The 26864-nt window shown below is 39.3% G+C and overlaps 3 protein-coding genes across 3 annotated transcripts in view; 1 reads left to right on the top strand and 2 right to left on the bottom strand.

The window, feature by feature from the left end:
* Positions 1 to 14901, bottom strand: part of LOC147269589 (uncharacterized) — a 40845-nt gene extending 25944 nt beyond the window's left edge. The window contains exons 1-3 of the mRNA XM_086187488.1: positions 14842 to 14901; positions 10416 to 10503; positions 8529 to 8621 (exon numbers count right to left, since the gene is read on the bottom strand). Of these exons, the coding sequence (XP_086043614.1) occupies positions 8529 to 8579 (51 nt within the window). The 5' untranslated portion in view covers positions 8580 to 8621; positions 10416 to 10503; positions 14842 to 14901. The remainder of the gene's footprint in view (positions 1 to 8528; positions 8622 to 10415; positions 10504 to 14841) is intronic.
* Positions 9286 to 18614, top strand: LOC147269588 (proline-serine-threonine phosphatase-interacting protein 1-like). The gene is made up of 15 exons (XM_086187426.1): positions 9286 to 9423; positions 9837 to 9937; positions 10451 to 10525; positions 11418 to 11452; positions 11547 to 11653; positions 12436 to 12498; positions 12598 to 12690; positions 12894 to 12939; positions 13139 to 13218; positions 13795 to 13893; positions 15221 to 15317; positions 15827 to 15923; positions 16127 to 16221; positions 16345 to 16460; positions 16565 to 18614. Exons 1-15 carry the CDS (start codon positions 9391 to 9393, stop codon positions 16694 to 16696), a joined length of 1269 nt encoding a protein of 422 aa, XP_086043552.1. The 5' UTR covers positions 9286 to 9390; the 3' UTR covers positions 16697 to 18614.
* Positions 18615 to 19067: 453 nt separating this feature from the next.
* LOC147269587 (tetraspanin-3-like) lies at positions 19068 to 24873 on the bottom strand. The gene is made up of 7 exons (XM_086187475.1): positions 24699 to 24873; positions 22904 to 23095; positions 22710 to 22784; positions 20904 to 21005; positions 20406 to 20558; positions 20243 to 20326; positions 19068 to 19467 (listed from the first exon to the last, which is right to left on the bottom strand). Exons 1-7 carry the CDS (start codon positions 24759 to 24761, stop codon positions 19375 to 19377), a joined length of 762 nt encoding a protein of 253 aa, XP_086043601.1. The 5' UTR covers positions 24762 to 24873; the 3' UTR covers positions 19068 to 19374.
* Between the last annotated feature and the right edge of the window lie 1991 nt (positions 24874 to 26864).

Raw genomic sequence — 26864 nt, 5'->3', positions numbered from 1 at the left:
AGCTACATCTGTCATGTGATGGCGCAGCGCAACAGAAGGACGTCTGACCATGAAAGACAACTACCTGCGTGCCTAAGACTTCTCAAGACAACTGAAATGACCCCATCTTCTACTGATGATCTCACAGCATTTCTCATCAGCCATCATCAACAAGTGACGGATGAATGAAATCACCACGAGAGAGAGAGAAAAATCAATATTGCAGCTATCTTTCACAAGATGGTGACTGCCATTGGTGTTGTTAGTCTAAGTAAGAACAGAACAGAAACAAATTCAATTAATCTGTTTGAGATAATTGATTAGATTTTTTCCATGTGGTCACTGATGTGTCAGTCAACAAATTATGGAAGCAGCATTCACTTGCAGACAGTTGTGGGCGGGCTTCTTATCATATCTATGACACATGAAGTTACATAAATCAAGACAAGGTGGCAAACAGTGTTTGATAAAAACTAATTAAGCATTTATGCTGTAGGTTAAAGGGGTCAAGGAGTTATTTAAACAAATTCATTAATCATGGTGTGATGATATACACACAGGAGCAGAACTGAGTATGTGCTGACATTTTTGCTGATGATACTGACACACGAAGGACACTCAAGACTTCCAGTACAGTTTTGAATCCTCAACTTCTATCCATCCATCTATCCATCTATTTTCTTCTACTTATCCTGGTAAGGGTCGCAAGGGGGCTGGAGCCTATCCCAGCAGCCTTGAGGCGGGGTTCACCCTGAACGGGTCGCCAGTCCATTGCAGGGCCAACACATAGAGACAGACAACCGTTCACACTCACAGTCACACCTACGGTCAATTTAGAGTATCAATCAGTCTCGTCCCCTCTTGAGGTCTTTGGACTGTGGGAAGAAGCTGGAGTACTGGAGACAACCCACGCAGACACAGGGAGAACATGGAGACTCTACACAGAAAGACCCCTTGCTCGAGCAGGGGCTCAAACCTGGAACCTTCTTGCTGTGAGGCGACAGTGCTGACCACTGCAACACTGTGCCACAATCCTCAAATTAATGACGTTAAATAATATGGATGTGACGGAATGAATAACCTCTAATCTAAATACTTGTGCAGCTTTCTTCTTTAGCCCTGCTGACTCCACCACCAAATCAGTTTTGAATTGTGTTGTCTCATGGATGATGGTGGACATAAAATCTCTGTCCACACAAAAGGAGGAAGTTTTTGGTCTAATCACATACCTATTTCTGTGAACATTTTCAAATTAGATTGAGAAAAATACTAGAACCATCAGGACTTGCTATATAACAAGTATATTATCTAAACAGTATCAGCTCTTTTTCATTCATTGCGCTGAAATGATTGCATTGCCAAAACAACATAAAATCTTACATCTATATGTATAACATCAATACCACGAAAATGTCTGTCTTTAGGGGTACAAATGGCATAAAGGCACTTTTTTCATCTGGCATTTTCTTCACAATTTAAAACATGACACAGATCACAGCATAAATTTATAAAAATGTATCTACTTGACACAAATTTACTCAGTATGGATTTACCCATTTGGCAGTTCTAGTGTCAAGTTACATGCTCCCTCTGTTTACTATTCTAGTAAATCCATCCATCCATCCATTTTCTATACCGCTTATCCATTAAGGGTCATGGGGGGTGGGTGGGCTGGAGCCTATCCCAGCTGACACTGAGCGAGAGTCAGGGTTCACCCTTGATGGGTCACCAGTCCGTCACAGGGCCATCAGGAGCAATTAGGGATTCAGTATCTTGCTCAAGGATGTTTCGACATGTCACCGGGGAAGTGAGGATCGAACCAGCGACCCTTCAGTTGCTACATGGCCACTCTGAGCCATGCCGCCCCCTTTCCAGAAAATCATAACTAACAAACACAAAGGCAATCTGTTTCTGTTGCTAACACAAAAACTGTTATGCTTATTGTTTCATATGTCTTGGTAAAATGTCATGGATTTTTTTTTTTTTTTTTTTTTTTTAGAAAGGAATCAATAGCTCCTTGTCCAGACAAGAATCAAGCAGAGTCAAGGTTAAATACATCACATCAAACATTTGACTTGATGTTGAATGTGATGTCCCCGCTCCAACACAACTGTATCAAAACCGCTCAAGCTTGCAAAACATACAGCGAGAAGACAGAGGAAGAAGAGGTTTAGGGTGCTCGGAGCATGCCTGTGGCAAACCTCCGTCAGATATTGTTTGTGTTTAGCGCTGGGACCCATGAAGAATTGATGAGGCTTCTGAAACGGTTCTATCATCAGGCAGGGGAAGAATCAGAGCATGGCAAAACTGCATCTCTGCCCCCCTCAAAACCTCCACCATATATTGAGAGCCACCCATTAGCTGCAGCCACTCCTGCATGCATCTGAGGTCACAGCAAAGAGAGGGAGAGGGAAGACAGAAACACCGGACAAAACACACGAGTCAAGTAAGATAAGACCAAAAAGAGGAAGTTGAGGCAGAACAGATGTTCTAAAGAGAATGATGAATCCTACTGTAAAATATACGTAATGTCACAGAAGACTCAGTCAGGTCAGGCTGTTAGGTGACTGGCTGAAAACATTTTGATGCATATTTGAGCATGTGCTGTGGCAGGACTGTACTCACACGCAGCAGGGCCATTAGCACCAGTGGCTCGTTTGAAGCCTGGGGCACTTTCCAAATGCTGGAAGGTAAAAATGTGTGTGTGTTTGTGTGTGTGTGTGTGTGTGTGTGTGTGTGTGTGTGTGTTAAGTGCATGGGTGTTACAGTGAGGAGCAGAAAGAAAAAAAAAAGACATAAGATGAAAATTAAATCATATGATGGGTACTAAACGTAGAGACAACAAAGACAGGATGAGAAGACAACCACACACATGCACACACTCACACAGCCACACAGATGATCTTCTTACACTGTCTTGGCTGTCTGAATTCTAACCACAATCCTGCTCCCTGCAGTGCTGACCGCAAAGCAGTCAACAAAGGCACACTGGGCCTTATCCTGCATGACACGCTGGTCGATAATCATGCACGCCACCACATCGCACAACACCAGTGTAACTGCGATACCTGGGCCTGCCTGCCTGGCTGCATAAACAAACACAGCTGGATGGAGCCACACGTACATTAACGGTCATTAATCGTGAGATGTTCCAATGCATTTTGAATATTTTATTTTAACTGCTCGCAGACAATGTAGAACAAATGTGAGAATGAGAAGCTTGACAGCTACCTCGACAATTCAAGATTTAAGGAACATAAACTAATAATAAGCCGTTTCCTGTTTAATTCTTTCAGTGTCTTTCAAGGCCTCCTTGATGACATGGGAGCATTTTTGTTGTTTTAAATTAAAGTGTACTATTGTGCAGCTCCACTGTGCTGAAGATAAACAACAATTTTATCACTTTTATAACTTAACTTTTTCTAAAATTGTACAGCTATTTGGCATTTTGGTACGATTGAAACCAGAGTGCTTTTACTAGATGGAAATGTACAGTGTAACACAAGGTCTGTACGATGACCATTAAATATATAGTAACTTAAAACTGTTTAATTTTTATTTGGAAACGTAATCTTAAATAAGTGATCATTTTTGCACTCATCCCATTAATTCTTCAGACATATACATTAAAGCTTCATAATAATAATAATAAAGAAAAGCAATAAGTCTGTGATGAAGCAGAGAGGAACACAGATGAACAATTGTGACCTCTGTCTTCCTTTGCTGCAGTTCTGAAAAAAAAAAACGCACCGTGTACTCTCCTTAATTTTACCAGGGCAATGACATTTCTGACGGATCGCCAACAACCAACCATACACTGTTCACACTAACAGGATATCAAAGACAAACTGTCAAATAAAACCTCCCATTACTGTTGCCCCAATAGTCCATTTCCTTCAGAAAGCTATAGTACAAGACTTTGTTGAGATGTCTTTGTATGAGATTTAATTGATTAATTGTGTGCCCGAAATGGCTTTTGTTTAAGTTTAAATATGATAAAAAGGTGCAATAAACCTTTGATGAAATCCAGATTATTCATACCAATATGTACAGAAATCACCCAAAACAGTTCATCACTATACATATGATGAGTTTTTAGAGTGGAATTTCACGTGATGGACAAGCAAAATCAAACATTTGGACAAGCCCTCTATTGCACTGGTGAAGCCAGTAAGAGGTCACGATAGGACACGATGTGTGATATTGGAAAGCTTCTAGTCATGAATGAAAGGATGATGCAGATTTTTGCCGAGATCTGCTTTACACAGCCATTCAGATAAAGATTAAAAAGCGCATGAATAGGATTTCAATAATCTGAGTGAATGTGTTCTTTAGGGTTTTCTTTTTTTGAAAAGCTGCACAGTGTTTTCTCTGGTTTCATTCCGACTCATTCATCTTCCCTGTGTGTGGTGGCTAAGCAGCGGAGTGGCCAGTGACAATTCTTTCAGTGGGCCTCACTATTTTTGCTGAGACTGAACAGAAAACAAAAGTAATGTGGACAGAGACATGCAGTAGCCATAGCCCTCAAGCAAAACATTGAAAACCTCAACAGCCCCACCTGCTGTGATATACATGCATGACACTAAAGAATCCAGGCAAAAAATAATACTCAGATGAATGCATTCTTATTTACCAGAGAGCAGAAATCTACCCAACAACTTCATACAATTGGCTCATATGTAGTTTGCAGATCCAAATTAAAAATCTTCATATTACCAGTGCAATTAGACATTATTCAGTCGTGCATTTTTTTAAATTAAAAACAGCATTGTTGCAAAAAGCTAGTATTGAATTAGTACTCAACAAGTAGAAACTGACTTAGAATGATGCAGATTTAATAATGTGTTTCTTACTTGTTGTTTTTTTTTTAAATGGAAAAAAACAAAATAATTAAAAAAAATAAAAGTATGTTATGTCCGGGCCAACACAAACATACAAGAGACGATAGATATCTCTCATGTTTTTTGCAGTAATGATTTAACTGATTTGAAAATGGTGCAGCATAGTTCTATTCTAAGAGTGATAGAAACAAAAAAAAATCCGGTCCACCATACTACCATATGTCCACAACACTAGTTGAGATGGCTAATTTGATTCATGAATCGAATTGATAAACTGATTGCAGAATTCAGAATCAAACTCTCCTTCAACACTTCTGTCGAGTGCAAATCATTTTCACTTATAGAATGGGCACATTATAGAATATAGATGAAAAATTCTCATCATGGATGACACACACACACACACACACACACACACACACACACACACACACACTTACAATGAGCAAATACAAACTAAACCTGCACACACCTCCCTGCAGGCTCACATGCAGAGACACAATCTAGAAAATCAATTTAAACCCTTTGAACAGAAACAAAGGGGCAAGCTGGTCCAGTCTTGGTGGCCATGTGTGCCAGCTTGCATCTGGGCAGACTGCGACTCCCTGTGTGGCCTGGATCAGACGGGTGAAGCCAAGCAGAATTTTTGTTCTCTGTCAGATGGAGGAATCCACTTAGCAAATTAGCAGTTTTCCCATTCTGGCCTTTCCACACATATGTGAAGACACACAGAATGCAAACACACATAAATGTAGATATGCGCATAAACATACACATCTGCGTATATATCCTCAAGAGGAGAGGAGAGGAGAGGAGAGGAGAGGAGAGGAGAGGAGAGGAGAAGAACCGTGGAGAAGATAGCCTCAGGGCAAATAAGTCTAACACTAAAATCCAGACTGTTGAAGGGTCCATGTGGTGAGGGAGAAAGGAGCAGGACGTAGGGGAATCGCCTGTGGCACGCATCCCTCTTACACAGGTCACTTCCAGTACCCACTAAATGTGCATGCAGACAAACAAGGTGCATGGAAGGCATCTGTGACATATTTTTGAAAATATACAAACTAATATAATGCTGTCACGCAAACATTAAAACCGTCAAATAAATACATGCCACATATGGCATGAGTGCTAATTAAATATTTATAATAGCAGCACATCCTTACAAACATGCATGCAAGATGTGTGTGTGTGTGGGTGTGGGTGTGGGTGTGGGTGTGTGTCTCTTCATCTTACTGTCCAGGATCACATTGGGGAATAACAAATTCATGAGGATCAAATTGATTAAGGCTTAGTGGTACTTGTGAGGATCAAGCCAGCTAATAAATGTTTCATTTGAAGCCAGGCGTAGATCAAACGTGAGAAAGGCCCCTGGCTCGCTCTCTTGGGTTAGCATGATTCTACTCTTTCCTCTCCTCCTCCTTCTACTCTTCAGCTGTTGGTTTTCAGCTGTATTATGACAGCTAGTACAGATTTTCTGACCAGCAACTACAGGCCCTGCCCTTGTGCCTACACATCATTAGCTTTCAATCTGTCAGCTTCCAAACAGGTTCCCACTAAAGTGGCCAAGGACACACTTATTGCGCTCCTATTCAACAGGCAGCTGCAGTCAGTTAAGGGCTACCCTCAGTTCTGTTAAATTCAAAGCCCCCTTTTTTTCTTAACTATTGTTGTACTTCTTCCCATTCCCTCTGAACCCACTCCTCCTGCATTATTGTCACTCCCCATCTCTCTTCTCTCCCCCACACTTTCAACCTTCCCACTCTACCTCTCTCATCCATTTCTCCATTCCTCTCCTCAGACTTGTTCCCCAAGTGTCTGGTGAGATTCAGGGCTGGTCCCAATGGTCAACAGGGGATTAGCAAGAATGGAAGAGGGAGAATGTGTGAAAACCAGTTAAGTCACACACTCAGTGGACTTGAGGCCCTACCACTCACTCACTCTCACACACACACACACACACACACACACACACACACACACACACACACACACACACACACACACACACACACACAGGCTGTCTCGGACATCACAATGTTTAGCACTCAGCGCACACACATGGTTCATGGGCACACAAAATCAATACCAATACTGTACGTGTTTCAACTTAAGTGCTCTTGAGACTTATGTGGAAAATAAAAAAATAAAAATAAAATAAAAATAACAAAATTAAATGAAATGAATTAAAATAAATATTGTAACTATGTAGTGCCTTATAGCAGCAACAGTGACACTGGTCCCGGTAAATGGGATGTGTGTGTAACTCTATCAGTGGAGGGGGAATACAGCAGTGGTTGGGTAATGGAAAGGTCATTTAGCCAATTCTCCAGGTAGGGGGGCTGCTCTGACATGGCTCGTTTGTCACAGTTCAATAACTGCCACTCCGGGGAGTGTGAGAGAGAAAGAACAAGCAAGTGAGGGACGGGCAGAAAACTAAAGTGGGTGGGTGTGTGTGTGCTGCAACCCTAGTGTGTGATCTGTGCTCAGGTCCTGGCGGCACAGCTGATTCCCAGAGCTTGTCCCTCCATTAGAGGCTTCAAACGGGGTCACAATGAAGGCCACATTCAGCAGACTCACTCATCTTGATGTGAAAACCTGTAAACGCAGTCATCTCCTCCGGCCTGAGAGGGATGATTTTTGCATGTTATTGAGGTTTGCTTTTCAGAGTGGGAAAACTTAACTGTTAAACTCAACTATATCACTTCAGCATCACAGCTGGAAATGTAATGGCTAGTCATGTGACTTAGTCCAAGTCAAATTCATTTGTCCAAGGAGGGGAAATGAAGTTGTAGCAAGGGATTTAAGAAACACACAACCAATGACACAACTACACACCAGATAATAAATAGCATAGAGACAACAATCACAACACAGATAGACGAGGACCAGTGCATAAAATAAAATAAAACACAGAGTAAGTTCGCTACATGAAGAGGTCACAATGAGCAATAGATGAGGGCAGTCAATGATAGGATTAGCAACCAAATGCTTCACGAATACAAATTTCAACATGTAAATGTGGTGGTGGAGATTTAGCGGTAAGGGGTGTGGGGGCTATTATTAATAGAATACGAATAGAATATTTAATATTAATGGAATATTTAATTTTCCAAAACAGTTGGAATGTTAAAATGAATGGTGGCTACAATTTTCAGCTCAAGGTGACTATACAATACAATATTTTAGTTTGATAAGGAGACAAACATAAATTTACTAGGAGTTGAGGGAAAAAGTATGATTTCGGTGAGTGTGCTTACTTTGATGCACTTCATCACTTCCAAAATTTCTAAATATTAAGTCAGGTTTTTTCTTAAATGTTCATCTGGACGGTGGTATGTAACTTTTACACATTTCATCTATGTGCAAATACTTACACTCAAAAAAACCTTTTCAAATCAATGACTGAAGTCAAACCTTTCTAACCTGCAATACATGCAGGCAAGCAATAAAAATTAAAATAAGACACAAAACAATATGCAAATATAAAATAAATACAATTTTGAGAAAAGACGACAGGCCATTATTTTCAGAGGGTCTTATTGATTTGTACTGTGCCTTTTACATGTCGTTAGGTGCGTGTCATCCCTCAGCTTTGTGAAAGATGCCAAAGATTTTCACACATCTCACGGAGCGACTGGTGAGAGACACCACAGTCTGTCCCACTCCTCAATTTGAAAATCAATAATAAGCTTCTATGTGCTCACTCACGTGTCTCCATGTCTTCCTGGAGAGATGCCCGAGGCACAGATTTGTATTCATCTGCACTGGATTGAGAGATTTTGGGGCTTTGACGTCCGACCCCTGCAGACATTCAAGAACTTCTGTCAGTTCGATCATCTCGTTCTTGGCTGGATATCACTGAATATTACACACAGGGCTGTATCGCCCCCTTTTGGCCATTCCAGGAACTTACACCAAAGGGTGGGGAGGGTAAAATGGTTTTTTGTTGATAAAAGACTAACAACATTCAAAAAAAAAAAGTGAATCGAATGCCTTTAAAATATATATGTGTTCTATTTCAGGTTGTAAAATGGCATTAACATTTTTACCTACTACTTAGACTTAAATGCAATTACACTTAATCAGATCTATATTACATTGTGTTTACATATTAGAAGATGATGACAATGATGTTATATTTACTTGTATAAACATAACCATAAAGTTAACTGACAACTGGCAGCGTTCAATGGCTCACTGTGTAAGTCTGTCAAAATAAATTACCATAACAAGTTTCTTCACTGATACAATACCAACTGACCCTCAGCAGGGTTTCTATGAGGCAGAGGATGTAATCAACTGATATAATGGATTCTTGAATGGATCTACAGAGCCAGCCAAGGTTTTAGAAAATGATAATGAAAGAGATATTTTTTCAGAGATGGGCTGAGAGAACTGTGGCCAGTGACATCACAACACACTGAAGCTCTTCCTCATTCAAAATGAGTCACCGATGTTTGGGGTACTCACACATTTTAACACAGTTTAGTTGACTAAGTGACCTTCAACAGCTTTATTGAAGGTTCTGGACAGAGTTTGTCTTACTTAGGAAGGTGAAGGAAGTAACAAGATGGCACCTTTATTGTTTAAAGATGCTTTCTGGGTAAGTTGTGCTTTTTGTTTTCCTTCTTTATTGGACCTTTTGAAAATGAAAAGAGCAATGGTATATTCACAAACTTGCCTTTTTTTTTTTCTTATCCTGTGTTGCTACGTGAGTTGCAATCGCATTGGTTCAATACTCGGACGATTTTGAGTACCTCCCAAACAGAGACTGCTGTCAGTTGTACAGTATGTTTCAGATATTTGATGTTATATCATAGAAAGTATGAGTGAGATGCTTATCTTAAACCACAAAACTATACTGTATTCCGCACTGCAAGGACTGCTCTGCATTAAGGTGCAGTTAGACGAGTATTTAGCCATATCAGAAATATGCAATAAGTTCTGCATTTTTACCACATCACATTGACTCATAAGTTGCAAAAGTTATTGAGCAATATCGTTCTATCTTCTTAGGGGACTGACTTTACTTGTCATGCTGGGTACGAAGCAATGGTCCAACGACTTCGAGAAGGAAGACAAATGTGTAAAGATGTGGAAGAACTTTTCAAGATGAGGTAATCGACCAGGGAATTTTAAAGCATTATGTTAGCTTTTTCAAACAAAAATAAAAAAAAAAAAACGAAAAGAAAAATGTAGTTTATTCAATAAGATTCCTAAACTGAGGTTAGGGGTCATTTATCAGTTTCATGTATTTTGAATGTATGAGGAAAGACGAGGCTTCGCAGCTCGTTCCACTACAAAAATAGTAACCAACATCTGAAAGATGGTGTACATGAAAAGGCACAAATAATTTGAATCAACATGGACACTGATAAAGCAGATAATGAATTCAATAGCACATTCACAGAAGGTGGGCTGGTGCCAATGAAAGCATTTTATCAGTGAAAAAACATCATATGTTAATGATGTGGCTGTTCTCATTAAATTGGGTGTAATTTTTGCTCTTCAAAACCGAGGTCACCCACATACACTAACAGTATTCATTACACCAATATATTTTTCAAAGAATGGGAAGACACAACTCAAACTTACAGTTTTGATATAAGCCAGTTGTTTATGATGCACAGGGCAGCAGCAGAGGAGAAATATGGGAAGGAACTGGTGACCATTGCTCGTAAAGCTGGAGGACATACAGAGATCTGGTAAATTCTTTGTGTGTGTGTGTGTGTGTGTGTGTGTGTGTGTGTGTGTGTGTGACCTGTCATAAAATGCAAACTTTATTCTAAAAGTAAAACACAGTAATAGGGTCAAATGGCAGGGGGACAATTTAAACCATTTAAAAAAGTGAATTTTGTGTGAAATTTTAATGGTAAGCAGCTGTATCAAAACCACAAAAAAAACAGTTTGTGTAAAAAACATGCACTTATGGTTCCACTTCTTTTGTGTTTTGCTCAGATTTAGCTTCTTTGTAACCAGCAGTCAGAAAGCTGAACTGAGATGCTGTGTGACTACGTTCTCATAAATAAATAGGAAACAGCATTTGTCAGGGGAAAAAAAAAAAGCTTCATCATAGCCACATGAACTAAGCAGTGTTGAACCGAAAAAAGGTCATTCACCTTTGTAGCCACAAAGCGATCTTTCACACTAAAAGGGTTTTTTGCCTTTCAGGTACACACAAATAGGGGTTTTGAGCCAACAGGTTTTTCACTCCAGCATAATTTCTTTGTAATTCCAGAACGGATAAAGAGCCAGCTATGTCTATCAAGCTTGGTTCAACAGAAATGAATGGAAAGGTTATGATTCGTTTTTGGCTCAAATCCAAGCGTTTGTAAATGTGCATAGGGCCAGAGTAAGAATGCATAGATTATACTAGCAAATGCACTTGAGGTCTGTAAAAATACATTGTTAGGGCAGTTTACCTGTTGTTTTGTTGCCGTAGCTTGTGTTAGGCGATTAACTTCAAGCTACACTAAATACAGTATAAGTGGTTGGCTCTTTCTACATTCTGGAGGGACTAAAAATCTTAGGCTCAAGACACTGTTTGGGCAAACTGGACTGACACTGTATTATGACTGATTTTGCAATATTTTTCAGCACTTTGAAAGCCTCCTTTGAACACCTGAAAACGCGTAAGTTCCAAAGTCATCTGCAAAATGGAAAATCCTGCCTGATCTTCTTTGTGTCAAGTAAATCTTGTGTGTTTTTGATATTTTTTGGCAACAGAAATTGAGAACATTGGGAACTTTCACATCCAACTCTCTGATATTTTAAAAGAGGAGGTGAAAAAGATTGAGACATTTCGAGATCGGCAGAAAGAACAGAGGAAGAAGGTACTCTGCAATTTCCTTTGCTCAACTTTTGAATACAGAGGTGAAGTGCACAAACATGAGAATCAGCGTTAGGCTCGTCAATTCAACATTGTTTTTTCCAAAGGGCCAAACTATCTTAGAAAAGGGTCACACACTAAAGCATTCACCTGAAACATGCGTTAGCTTGCTTTGTTTAGCAAACCGTATATCACTAACTTTCTTTCTTGGTTGGTCCACTGCTTTGTGTAAATATTCTGCCTGCATTTTTCAACCAATGAAAAGTTCATGGCATAGTTAGCATGCTTAGTCGATCAGTGTCTCTTGGTCAAACACTGCAAAACTCTCTTGGTGGCCTATCACACACAATTTTGAACTAACAATTGTGACAAATATTCCAGGCCACTCTTGGCTAAATACATGATATTCTGAGTCAATGTTCCTCTCTTTTGAGGTGTTCATCCCAAATGTGATTCTGCCATCAAAGCTAATGTTATTAGCCTGTCATTTGAGAGAGGAAGAATCAAATTGAGGCCTTTGGTCAGACCTAAAAGTAGACAGCGCCCTCTGTTGGAATCAAGTTAAAGTGGAGTACATACTCAAAGTCATTTGTATTGCTATTCAGTAACACAATGCTATGTTTTATTGATACTCTTTTTTTTTGGGGGGGGGGGGACATTTTGTTTTCTTCTAAGAACATTGCAGTCTAGATTGAGATGGTCTGTGGGCCAGTTCGAGCCCTGGGGCCATTTGTTTTCTTTGTGTGCTACTCAGTACATGAAATAATTAAGCTATTTTTCTTACAGTTTGAGGGCATCATGGAGAAAGATCAGAAGAAAAAAGTTTCTTTGTTCAGGAAAACAATGGAGGTATTGATCCAGTCAAACAATTTAACAGATCAAATATGATTCATTTTTTTCATCGTGAAACTGATTTGGGGTTTGCAATTCTGTTTCACTTTCTCATAGTCTAAGAAGAACTATGAGTCGAGATGCAGCGAGGCCGATGAGGCAGAACAGGTGGCAGCGAAGACAAACGTGACAGCCAAACACTCAGAGAAGGTACAGTACACCAATATCTAAATATATGCAATCACTCCTTAACTTACCCACAGAATGATAATTAATCAAAGGACCATGTTTATGTTTGACATTTTGATGCTGAGGAAAAATGCCAATGTAATCTTTACAAAATGCATTGCCCTTTAATTTTAAATCTTGACACACCAGTCATACTCGTAACTTTCTGAATATTCATTTGACAGGTGCGTCACAGGGCCAAGCAATGTAGACAGGCAGCGAGTCAAGCAGGTATGACTCACAGTCTTCAATAGTATTTTTAACCTGAATGCATTTGCATTTCCCAGTATTACTGATATATTTATTCAAGGGTTCATGCACATACTGCTTACATCTCTGTAACTAGCTCATGTTTTTAAAAACTTTGAATAGACATACTGTAGCTTTCTTACTAGAAGTACTTTATTTTAGATTTTCTCCTCTCTGACAGAGAAACTGTACTTTACCAACGTTGTTCAGCTTGAAAGTCTACGTCAAAACTGGGAAGGAACGCATAGAAGCATGTGTGAGGTAAAGCAGACTCGAGATACCTTGTGTGGTCTTTAATACAGTTGCACTCACAGCTCAGAACAAGACTGTTTCACCACATCCTCTTGTCTAAATTAATCTTTTCGACTGCCTACCGAAGAGGAAATACACCTCGTTTTGAGAAAAAGCTAAAAATAGAACCAGCCCCCACTCAAGCAGTACAATCTTTTATCACAACCATTGTTTGAAAACAGTTCCTTTACTTCAGTAAAAGAAGAAATACATTGACAAAATAGACTTCTGTTACAAGTAAAAGTCTCAATTCAATACTATATCTCAGTAAAAGTAAAAAGTATTTCACATTGCGTTATAAGTGGTGGTGTGTATTTCAGACATGCTGCTCTGATTACATCCTCTTGATATTAACATCAGGTTTTGTCATGCGCTCTAATCAACATCTTTTCTTCAACCACAGACTGATGGGTTTAAATAAATGCGAGGGAGTAAAAGTATAATATTTCATTATACATAAGAACAATTACTGAAGAAAGACACTTGGTTACTTTCCACCACTGATCATTCTGTATAAGTATTCTGGTGAATCTTTATGTTCTACAGGTATTCCAACAACTGGAGGCAGACCGCATCAGCATGCTCAGGTGCGCCCTCTGGGACCACTGCAATCATTTCTCTGCTCAGTGTGTCAAGGACGATGAGGTGAGCTCATCTCTCAGCTCATTAAGTGAATTTACGTTGCAGCCCACCAGATTCAGCTGGGCAGGCCTCACCCATGGCTTTACTTCAGTATCCAATACAGACCAGGCGTGAGCTTCGGTGACCTGAAGTCTTACATACCCTTGCAGTGAGTTCTGTTTTTGTAGGAGTCACCAACAAAGTATTCTAGGGCAACACTGCCAGCAAGTCAGAGACCCCGCCTCTCCCCGTCCCCCCACACCACCAGCTATAAACCCTCAAACACAGACCAACCAATATAAACACACAAAATATACTATAATATGCAATAGAGACATATGTGTGTGACCAAATCACCCATTACTGGCATTGACCATCAAATGATGCAAATATCTCATTTGGTATCTTGTTTTTAGAATCATGTAATAGATAAAGCAAAAGCACATACCTCATCATTCATCAAAAACTCACACAGCAATAAGACAACCATAATGCTTTCCTTAGCCAACACTTCCCAGCATACCAATTAAAAAAAATAATTATACATCCAAGTAGTTTCTTAAGGTACTGTTTGCCTAAATATCTGGTATAACGGCTTGATCTTTAAATGCAATCTCCTTTTACCTCTTTGCTACTAGTTTCTCCTGCCTTTTTACTGTCCATCAAAGTCTATTGTAAAACCCGTAAAAATACAGACAGTATTATCATCTCTTAGTCCTGCAAGGTTCAGCCTATTCTTCGTTCAACAGCAGAAAGTGACGAATGAAGGGCCTGCTAACAGCTGGTTTGCTTTGGTTCGCTAATCACTAGCAGGTAACTGGTTAGCTAAGGCAAACGCTAGTGAACGGCCGAAAAGAACTTGTGTCAAAGTTATGAACTTGTTAACATTCATCAGTAAATACTTGACAACTTCTAATTCAGAAACTCTGAGAGTAACAAAGAAAAGCGTATTAAATACTATTAATTACTTACATTAGGCATCGGTAACTGTCAATCACAATCGGTCTCGAGCTTACACGGCGCTCGGGCAAAGGGTCAAGAGGGGGTCAAGGGGCAAGGAAATGGTGTGAGCCATATTAGGGGTGTCTGAAAGTGCAATACAGGACTATTCTAAAAGCGAATGTCAGATTTTTTTAAATGTTCATGACAGGTGAACACATGAAAGAGATCAACTGAAAGATGCAAAAGATAAAAAATAAATGTTTCTATGCTCCCTGCCATAATTTGCACCCTGCCTATGACCTGTCATTCATAATCTCTCCCCCACCCTGATGCTCCACATGTTAAAAAAGTACTAAACAGAACTAAGTTTTAATGTAAAATTTGTGGCTTCCTTATTTTGCCAAATCAGTCTCACGAGGAGGTGAGGAAGGTCCTTGAACACTGTGACATCGCCACCGACATTAACTACTTCGTAGAGATGAAGAGGACGGGTTCAAGTCCACCAGGTGAGTCATCATGGTACAGTAGGCGGAACATTTCTCACAATGACAGATTTGGCTGTTTAAAGGAACACACTAACTTTTGAGGAAATACATGTATTTGTCATCTTCCCCAGAGCCTAACAAATAGATATCCCTGTCTGTGAGCACATGAGGGACTTCCCTCTTGTTAGCTTAGAACAATCAATGGTTGTGGGTGGAAGGTGTTGGCATACTCAAGTCCATGAGTGTGCTATGCTAACACTTCCCAGGCACTGTCATTCATTGTGCTAAGCTAAGTTGTTCAAATTAGTTGTCTCTGTGGGTCACTGCTCCCTATACAGAGAATCTTTAGTCTAGCTCTGAGGAGGATTGCAGATTACTTCCCAAAAAGCTTTTTCCCTGAACTCAAATTTTAAATTGTGCTTTGATAACTGAATTGCAAAAACATATTCTTCCTCTTTCAGTGGGCCCAAAAGCAGGAAAATTATTTGTCTTTACACCCTAAATCAGTAACTTCTATTTTCTTCTGACAGCGCCCATTGTATTTGAGAACTATTATCAGATGGAGACATCAGGGGACAGCAGTGGTCCATCTCATTTTACTGAAGGAGGAGAGGACATAATGGGGAGGTATGACACATATCACCTTGGCAGTGATCTCACGGTGAACATCAGTAACAAAAAAGATGGGTTAACCCACTTTCGTTCTTATATTTCAAATCATAAATCAAATCAAAAAAGCCACATTGAGTTGAAATATGTTTTTTTAAGTTTTATGTTTACACTTTTTGGAATCCTATAGATAAATTATGTCACTTGAACTTCTGTTTCAGTATCGGGGGCTCTAATCCTCTACTTGGAAGTTCTGTGGGGATTGACAACGCCACTCCTCATAACCCACGATGGACAATGCTATCTATCGATGATTGTAAGTGCTATATTGATTAAATTTAAATGGGAGAAATAACAACAAGTGTGTTTGTATAAAGATGTTTTGTCATGTGTAGAATTGAAAGCCACATAACTATCGCTCCATCTGCCGTGTCTTCAGCTGAGTTTCCAGATGGAGCGTATGCACCTTTACCATGCCTACATCAAGTAGCATCGCAGTCCTCTGTCTTGGTTGATGACGACAGCTACATCGTGCTTTATGACTTCACTGCACAGGTGATCACTCTGAGAAGATGATTTTATGTCATTGTAAGGTTAATGCACATATCAGTGAGAACAATCTCACCCGTTTCACTTTTTCCATCTTCGTTCATGGTCAGGAAGAGGATGATCTGACTGTCAGTAGAGGGGATGTGGTCAAAGTCTTAGAACGAGGAGAAGACGGCTGGTGGACAGTGGGGAAAGACGGGCTGGTTGGATCAGTGCCAGGAAACTACCTGGGCAAAATCTAAATACACAGACAACAGCAACATTTTCATACAGGATGATTAGGAAAACAAAGAAAGCACAAAGACATAAAGACACAAAGCCAATCTCATAGGGAAGACACACTTTTGGAAGTATTTGCAGATGAGAGACTGCATTACCACCAGGATATGGTTTGATGGAGGAGATCACATCATGGATTACCTCCAGCTGCCTGAGAAACTCCACAGAGCCTCTGTATTCTATAGAAGAACAAACCAACTTCTCAGTGATGGATATAAAACGCTGGAAACAGTATGGGAGAGAGACTTGAGTTGAAGGTTGTAGGTGGAGGAATGGCTGGAGATCGTAGCCAATAATGGCAAATACGTCAGGGAAGCCACAGTACAAAATATTACACAGGTATTATTAGACACCGCAAAGGCTTAATAGAGCAGGCCTAATGATAAATAGCCTCTGTTGGAAATGTCAGAAGAACACCAGAACACTGATTCATTGCATCTGGGAATGCCCAGGCATTCGACTTTTCTGGGAAAAGATCATAGGCAATCTAACAAATTGGCTGGGAAGGGACATGCCCGTGTCCCTGAGGTTATGCTTATTAGGAGACAGGCCACAAATTCAAAACATAACGAATGGTGAAGTCTCTGTAATCATGGTGGTATCACCTCGGCTGCCAGGACAACACTTGAACATTGGAAAACACACACACACACACACACACACACACACACACACAAAAACGGAGCTAAAAGAATGGACTAACACCATGATAAAGGTAACCTCATATGCGTTTATGCTTAACAGGCTAAATAACAGAGGTAAGGCCGAGATATCAGTCTGGGAACTTTTCTGGACTCGTATCACATGGACTGAATAATCTGCAACACGAATGCTTCCCCTTGAAGTATCGGTGATATTAGGCTATCCTCCAGGATGACTGTTTCCTCCTAGCTATGACATTGACAGTTGTTTTGTGTTATTTTTTTATTGCATTTTAATATTTTAATGTAATGTATTCACTTTATCTCCCTTACATTATCTCAGCTTTGTTATATCGGTGTTAATACGTTTGTTTTGAGCAACAAAGGATGTCTCTTACTGTGAATCACTGTACTTTCATACACCAAAGCATAAAGAAATTTTTTTAAAAACAAAAAACTTGGAATTTCAAAAAAAACGAAAGCACAAAGACACACAGCATGCATACACATGATGGTTTTACAACACAGGTTGTGAACCATCTTCATCGAACACAGGGATCAAGAGAACTGATGATACTAGGTTAGAGAATTAGTCACGAAATAATACAACCATGTCCTGTATGTCTGGGATTGGAATACTGTTTGTTTCTATAGTATGGAATAGACTACACAGGACCAAATAACGTAAAATCTTCTGATGTTGAAAATGGTCATGGATTTTTACCCTTAATGAGTGGAATACGAAACCATTGACTTAAATGGCAACATCTATGGCTGCAACTGTCTTATTTTTTTTCATCTGTGTAATTAGCTCCAGGATTAATTGATGAGTCTAATAAAAATGTTGGAAAAAATGCTCATTAGTTTCCTCAGTGAAACGTTCCCGAGCCAAACAATTTTTTTTTGTTGCAATAAATGATTAAAAAGCAGCAAGGTGTTACATTTAAATCTTGTATAAGATCGTTATGTAGTTTTCTTTTGATGGACTCCTGACTTGTTCTAGCTCTAGAACCTTCCATTGACTTTCATATCGAATAAAATGACAGTCAAGTTGAAATGTATGACTTTATTCATTTCCTCTGCTCTCCGATCTGTACACCATTTTATTTCTCATATTTATCCTGCAGTTCTAGCTAATTGTCAAGGGATCAACATAACAGCTAAAAAGAATTAAAATATTTGCACAACTTCACAAAAATGTATAAAATAAGTACCAATAATTCCTTTTTTATAGCAGGTTTATGACAAACTAAATAGGAGGAATTCTGACTGGAAACAAGGACCTACACGTCAACATTTGAAAGGTAACACTGATAATACTAGAAGCACTGGAGACTGACAGGTTTTGTGGCTCATCATAAATATATTGACAATGCTTCAGTGATGAAGCCTATTTGGAAAAGTGTTCATAACATGAATATTTGTGAATAAAGAACACAGTTGCTCATCGTGGTTTTGAGAGACTAAACATTAAGTTGCTTCAAAAATAAGTCTGAAAAGTCTACTCAATCCAAGATCAGAGCAACAGTTTACGTGATCCATTTTGTGTAGATTTTGTATTTACTGAGACGTCTCCAGAGCTCCAGCCATTGTGCTAACTAGCACACAAGGAAATACATTCCATACAGCACTTCCAACCATAAACTCATACACAAGCTCCTAAGAGCTCATCATTCTTACAGAAGATGAGCTGGTTTTAAGAAGCCACAATTAAAAAGGAAAAAAAAAAAAAAATCTAAAATCAACATCAATAATGTCAATAAGCCACATACACTTTGGATTTAAAATACAAAATAAAACAAAAAAATAACAGCAACAAAGCATGTCAATAAATAACTTGTTTCCTGCTGAAGCTTCACTCAAACCATCAGTGTTCGCTACTTTATCATGAATTGTGCAAGGTGTGCTTGAGCTTATATATAACTACAGCTGAAATCTACGGTGGACGTGTCCAGTGACGCTCTTGAGTTTCTTAGTGTTTTGATGACTGGTTGCATCCTTCATGCGTAGCTGTTGGTGGTGACCAGCAGCTCGTACGCTGGGTCATGACTCCTCCTACACAACACTATGCAGGCACAGAGCATGCCCAGCATCTGCAGGCAGGAAGGAGAGAAAAGTGGGTCATTAACCTTGAGCAAACATATAGCAAAGTGGCAAGAGGTAGTGATCCACAGTTGTTCTTAAAGGGTGTGTTTTTCTATTCAGCCACAGCTGCTCAACCAAGGCCCCGTTCAGACCTGACCGGTACTATCATTATTCCATCTTCAGCAGACTGCTGATTGTTAAAACAACATCTTATATTTGCATATGGAAACAATGTAGGTGTGAATATGCATACAGAGCATAGAAGAGAGACCTGATGACAAGAAGAGACACATTCTAATACAAGGTGTGAACTCGCTAAGGTCTGAGCAGGGCCTGAGGAGCATCCTTTCACACTGGTCAATGGTACGCATGCTGAGCTGTTGAATACACTACAATACATTGACGCAATCAGGTCAGAGCTGCTGTCGTGTCAAGGTTTGGGAGAAATAGTTCGCGCCATAATTGACACAGTTACTGCAGATTTAACTGTGCAAGAATTTGACTGTTTAAACATGAAACTGAATGCTTATTATCATCTACAGTAGTCAATCCTTGTTCTCCAGTAGCTTTGCAGTATGAGTAAAATAAACAAATGGTTATTTTCAGATGAAGAATCACTTTAAGGAGTCATTTTAATGTTTACATGGTATTCACCTAAATGCCTTGCTTACACACATTACATTATATGACATTAACTCAAGACTACTAACATTTATGGTTCCATTAAAATTAAGCTAATTGTATTTTTCCCTGCAGACAGTCACGACTCCTTGTCTGCCTTACCTGTATTGATGCAAAAGTTAGTGCTGCCCATATGACATACATCATGATCTCCTTTAACTTCTTTACAACAAGAGCTTCACAACCCTATGACAGAGAAAAGCGCAATTAAAATGGTTTATGGACACAAATGATCAAACCCCATGTCACTGAAAATTGCTTGTACCTCTTGGTAGAGATCTGCGGGTCGGGTCAGGGTGCCAGTGCAGTTGCTGATGTTGGGCTGACAGCAGCTGACCGGGACACTGTTGTTCTTGGATTCTTTAAACCAGCGAGTGTTCCTCCAGTCCGAGTAGTTGTGGATGCCACAGCAATGAAGCTAACAGAAGAACGGAGAACGTAAATGTACGAAAAACCTTCTGTCAAGACTTCTTTTTGAAATCTATTTAAAAATTTCAAAGTGAACTGGTACTGCAGGTTCATAGTAAATGTACAAGATACGGATGTGAACACGTAATGCTAACATTAGGCAAAACACAGAAAAAAGTAGAAAAAAAATTAAACCTTTGTGAAGGGTGGCAAAATGTCACAGGACAACATCGAACCACACTGCCCCATTTAGAAAGAAATGGCTGATCTTATAGGAAAGCACTGGGTGTCCAAAAAATATTTTATGAATAAAAAGGAAAATGATTCACATTTAGTTTCTGAAATGTTCCCATACCTGCTTCTGCACATAATCAATAGCACGGCTCGGAGCATCGGTGTTGGTGCCGTTGTATTCATTGTAAACTTTCTGGATGGAGTGATTCACCTCATCTTCTACCTGGAAGACACAAACACACACACACATACACACACAGCTACAGAAACTGCAATTCACACGTTTAATAAGATTTACATATGATTAGAAAACCAATTCACAACATCAGTCCTTGAGCAACACCTCTATTCTCAAGATACATGGAGGCAGTGAATAAATCTTTTTATCATGGTCTGGGTGAATACTGGAATCTGACTGGCTACTGAGTAGAAGTGTCAGTTTTGAATAGCATATGAGTGTGTCATCCTCCCAACAACAACCTGGCTTGTACCTGAGGGAAGTGGATTTCTTTCCCTTTGCCAGGTTGTATCTGCAGCTCCTCCTCTTTACTGAATGTGTGGGATGGTCATGAATCTTCCAGCTATTAACCAAACCCTTAAGTATTAACACGGAGAGGGAGTTATGGCTCGTGGAAACTTTAGATAATGCTTGTAAATTGCACGCAAGTATAAATCAATCAACTTTTTTTTCCTTTGGTATGTGACCATGATCAGAAAGTAGTGGCCCCCTTATTATCCATTAATTCCTGTTAATGAACAACTCGACAGGCATTATCCCTTATAGGGCAAAGAAAGCTTTGCAGCACGCGACATCAAATTATGATAATGCTAAAATCTAACATGCTTATGTTTATTAACTGTGTCCATCCAATGTTCAACCTGGAAAAAAAATGTACAGGTATGTATCATACAGTAGATATGCCAGTGTCACACAAAATGCAGTATCTGAAATATGCTCATGATCATTCAACTATAATTCTCTTGAAACAAAGTTTCATAGCAAAATAGGATCCATCCATTCATCCATCCATCCATCCATCCATCCATCAATCCATTTTCTTCCACTTATCCTGTTAAGGGTCGCAAGGGGGCTGGGCCTATCCCAGCAGCCTTTGGGCAAGAGGCGGGGTTCACCCTGGACAGGTCACCACTCCATCGCAGGACCAACACATATAGACAGACAACCATTCACACTCACAGTCACACCTACGGTCAATTTAGAGTATCAATCAGCCTCGTCCCCTCTTGATGTCTTTGGACTGTGGGAGGAAGCTGGAGTACCAGAGAGAACCCACGCAGACACAGGGAGAACATGGAGACTCCACACAGAAAGATCCCGTGCTCAAGCCAGGGCTCAAACCCAGAACCTTCTTGCTGTGAGGCGACAGTGCTGACCACTGCACCACCGTGCGGCCAACAAAAAGGATACTAGTTGTAAAACATCTTTGGTCTAGAAAAAATTAAGTCTATTGTTTAACCAGTGTTTCCCCCTAGTGGTCAGATTCATTACTTTGTTTTGACTGTGTACAGTCGCCCTTTGATGATGTCATCAGCATTTGCAAGCTGCATTCTCCCCTGTAGGAGCTGACCTGGTTTTAACGAACATTGCTTTACATTTCAGTTCTTTATTCCAGTTGAGAGAAAGTCTCAGTTTCTTCTTCTTAGGGTCTCACAGCAAATTGTGTCTTTTGTTAGGCGGTTGTTTCCTCCTGTTAACGTTGCCATAGCATCAGCCTAGCATTCACATCCACACATATCCTTCACAATCGCTCACTCAATCTCAATCATCAAAGATGATGCAATGGCAACACTTCAATCATCTTGGTGACTGATCAATATTGGTGCTTTATAGAAGCCCTGATATTCATGTTCCTTGGAAAATAAGTACCAATTGATACAATCAACCAAATCAATCAGAAGTGATTACCTTTGCCCTGTAAATGTATCCAAGCACCACCACCACACACTCCGTGACAAACACCAGCAGAAGGATGGCAGCAAACTGAAAGCACAAAATGAGAAATCTTAACAACTTACAGGAAAAAGAGTGTATTATTTTACAGCGCAGTTACATTTTTTTCTCATATATTTTTCTGCGTCGGAAAAGCTGTCCATACTCACAGTTGCCAGTCCGCAGGAGCTTTCACGTATTGTAGCACAGCAGCCGATCAAACCAATGATGAAGAGAAGGGTTCCGACGGCTATTATGATGATGGCTGGAATCAAAGTGTACACGTCTTCAAAGAAGTGGTCGTAGTCGTCATATGTGATGAACACATAGGCTCCGATGTAGCATAAAATTCCAGCTGCAGCCTGCATGGAGAGAAACAAGAGTCCAGGACACTTTCTCATTCTTTGGACTGTTCATTTTATTCTTTAATCCTTGACATTATATCATATACAATTGTTAAAATACCACATACTGTATATAGTGTAGGGAAACATGATTAAATTCCAAGTAGGAATCATTGATCACAAATTGATATTGGAACTGATGGGCAGAATTGGATTTATAAACAGAGCAGATAAATGGCAAGTAAATTTGACAGTAATTAGTTTGTGAGTTGCATTCAACAACACTGAAGGGAATAAAGTTATTTTCTTATTCAAAAATAATTGGGGCTGTCACTTTAATGCATTCATTAAATTAATTACACCGCAAATTAACACATTATAAAAATTGACACAAGATTGATTATAGCACACTTGAGTTGCAATTCAATGCGAATTTTACCCAGACATGAGCGTTTTAATCTCGGCCCATTGAAGGACCTGTACTCGGCAGTGGCTCGTCACTTCACACATGTGTCACTAGTCAAAGTGCCTGTTTGAGACTCAGCCTTAAGATGCCCTGACTTACGTTTTATTCAATCACCGATAAAAATGAGGATTTCGAATCTTCTCTTCTTAGTGTTTTCATTTGATTCGTCATGCACTTCAATTTTGTAATGTCCTAGAATTCGAATTCTTAATTTGGGGACCTTAAGTAGATATGAGATTAAAATGTGATTAATTCAATTAATCAATTAAAACTTCTGTAATTAATTAGATTATTTTTTTTAATCGGCTGAGAGCACTTAAAAAAAAAAAACTTTTTTCAAGAAGCCTTCTTTTACCATTTTGGAATGGGAGATAATCCGAACTGACAAACAGCATTGCACACATTTCACCATACATGATGAATATTGGTTTTAAGACTCTTATTTGTTTGCAGTTGTTTGTTTTTGCAAGTGCATAAAACCAAGTGTATGCAGTCCTTTTGCTTTGTGAAGGTATGGTTGAAATGTACCAATGATCTTTCATTGTCCAGACAGCATAGTAATTCATGTAACTGATTTAAAGTTTCACCTCTTTGTACAGATAAAGTTTCTTAGAATGTTTCCAAGATACCTAAAACAACAACAACATACGCATACATTTCATTAAACACCTGAGTCAGGAACAAGTGTGTTGACACAATCTGGGCCAGGTGATATCGCCGACATTAGATGAGATGATTAAAGATTAAGAGCTCATCTTCTCCTCTCAGTTTTCTCTATAAATGTATATCTTAACCCCATTAATCTGGTAATTTCATGATCCCAAGGAATGGACGTTCAAATAGCACTGCAGTTCAACAGCTGCTGTATAACGTCATAGCTACAACTTGTGGGCGGCAGCTACCGACGCAGTGGAAGTCAGCTAGCTACCGTCAGCAACCTCACTCCATTTTCAGAACCTAAGAGTGAATACACTCGTGACGATGTCCCTGAGAAGATAAAGAGTCCTGCTTTAGAATGAAGCTCGTCCACAGTTAAGGCGCACATCTCTCTGCAGCGCATCTCTGGCGCAGTTTGCTAGCTTGCTAATGACGTCCATCCCTACATGGCCTCACGGGGATGCTGCACATTTGTTCAAACAGCTTCCGTTTGCTTACCCAAAATATGAGATTGAGAAACACCAAAACGGTTTTGGATGACGTGATTCCACACTGTCCCATCGTTGGTTCTGAAATTAAAACTATAGCTATAAAAAAAAAAATACTGATGCACCTGCTACACCTTTGTTGTTATGATAATAAAATGGCTTCAGTGGTCCTGCCCATAGTCCTGCCCCCCTGTGCGGATTCCTCCGGACTCGACCAATGAAATAACCGCAAACAGGCCAAAAAACGTCACATGCTCTGATGACGTCACCACCCAAAACTCTTAGCGGAAATCGGAAAACTGACTTTCAGATTCAGAAAACTTTATTTTCTGAGGCGACTGAGGCGCAATGAAGGGCAATTTGTCCAATGTTATGCGTAAAAATCATTTGTACGAGTGTAGACTTTTTTAATATTTATTTTTTTAACCATTTAATTACGTACCAAGTGCAAGTGAACACGACCCACACTGATCTTTATCAGAAAGATGGCTCCAGAAATATCAAATATGCAACTAATTCATAAGCATGTTTGGAAATGTCATGTGTATCAACAAAAATTTAATCTTAATCTTAACCTGTATAATAGTGTCTTGAAAGGTATTGATGGAAAAAAAGGTCAAAAATTTAGAAAAAAAAAAGGAAAAAAAATACCTGATCACCTAAATTAACAGAATGGAAAGAAAACCCTGGTTGTCTGTGTGTGTCTTCTTTTGGTACTGATATTTATTTTATTAATTTCCCTTATATGTTTGCATGTACTTAGAGAACCTGGTTAGATCATTTCTAATATTACTGGTAAACTGTTCCTAATTTCGAGATTGTTTTGCCGAAATAATTAATATGGTTAAAGCACCCAATGATTTGGCAATCACTGCGTCTCCAAATCTGCATTTGATTTTCTTGAGGGAAACCCCCTTTTGTTTTTCAAGTATTTAGCAAAAATGTATCAACCGCAAGGCTTGAAATTTGGAGTGAGTAATATTCAAGTAAATGAAAACACACAGCTTCTACTGAGTCATTTTGTAAGGGTCTGTGTTGTGATGTTTATTTTACAACACATATTGCACCCTTCTCAAAAAAATATTGGCTCTTCCGAAGTCTGGCTGGCAGGTACTGATGATGTCCTCATGCATTGTAAAGGATTTTCACTCCAGAAGATGGCAGTGTATCATTAGTTCTCGGCTGTTCATGCTGTGACAGGAAGATGAATTAGGGCTTGCTAAGAACATCCTACAACCATGGATATCTAGCCAACACATCCTTGTTAGACAATATAATATTTTTCAAATGTTGATCAAGCCTGAATGAATAATATATTCTATGCTCCCACACAAATTGACACAAGACTCGACCCAAATCAATGTCTGATATAATATTCCCCTTCTTCCTTCATTTAAACTTGTGACCTGTGTTTCTCCTATGAGGGTAAGATAGATTACTCAATTGAAAATGAATCCCCCTGGGATACTCAGTGAATAATGTCTAGCCTCTAGTCTCTGTTTTATTGAGTTGCACCTTTTTACATGGATCTCTGTCAGCTTTTGGTGTTGAAATCCACCAAGATTTGACCTCCGAAATTCAAACAGAAGCAGTGGCAGCTTCTGCTGACCCAACATACATCCACAGGGTGATTTATACTCCATAAAATACTGTATGAAATGCATTTGTTAAATGTGGAAAAATCCATTGGTGTATATTTAAAATTTCTGGAATTTTTTCCCCCTTTTTTTTAATAATTAATATAACATTTATGTTCATAAAAGTAAGTTGAGCATTCCACTGAGATTGGTCTCCAAATTCATGACTGCAATGGCAACACTTCAGTGTAGTGACAAAGATGATAAATTATCATAAATTCTCAGGCTGCTCAAATGCAGGTTGAGCAGCATCATTTGTATGTAAAGTAAAGTGATGTTCGCGTGTCGCTTGTTCAAATTAAAGTGCTCTGACATGACACATCAAAGCCATTTACTACCAAAGCTTTAATTCGTGACAAGACAAAACTGCCAAAGACGCACCATCGCCCTGCCGTTGTTAGAACAATCACAAAGGAGTTTATTTATTTATTTGGATCCCCATTAGCAGAACAACCAGTTCCCTGGGGACAAAAGGAAACAAAATACCAGTTTCAAGTCCAAATATAACCTTAAATCTATGACTCATTAGGAACATTTAT

The sequence above is a fragment of the Aulostomus chinensis genome, chromosome 2 (genome assembly GCF_037954235.1).
Source record: "Aulostomus chinensis isolate RoL2024-O1b breed Wild chromosome 2, RoL_Achi_v1.0, whole genome shotgun sequence".
NCBI lineage: Eukaryota > Metazoa > Chordata > Actinopteri > Syngnathiformes > Aulostomidae > Aulostomus > Aulostomus chinensis.
This window is presented reverse-complemented; position numbering and strand designations above follow the sequence as displayed.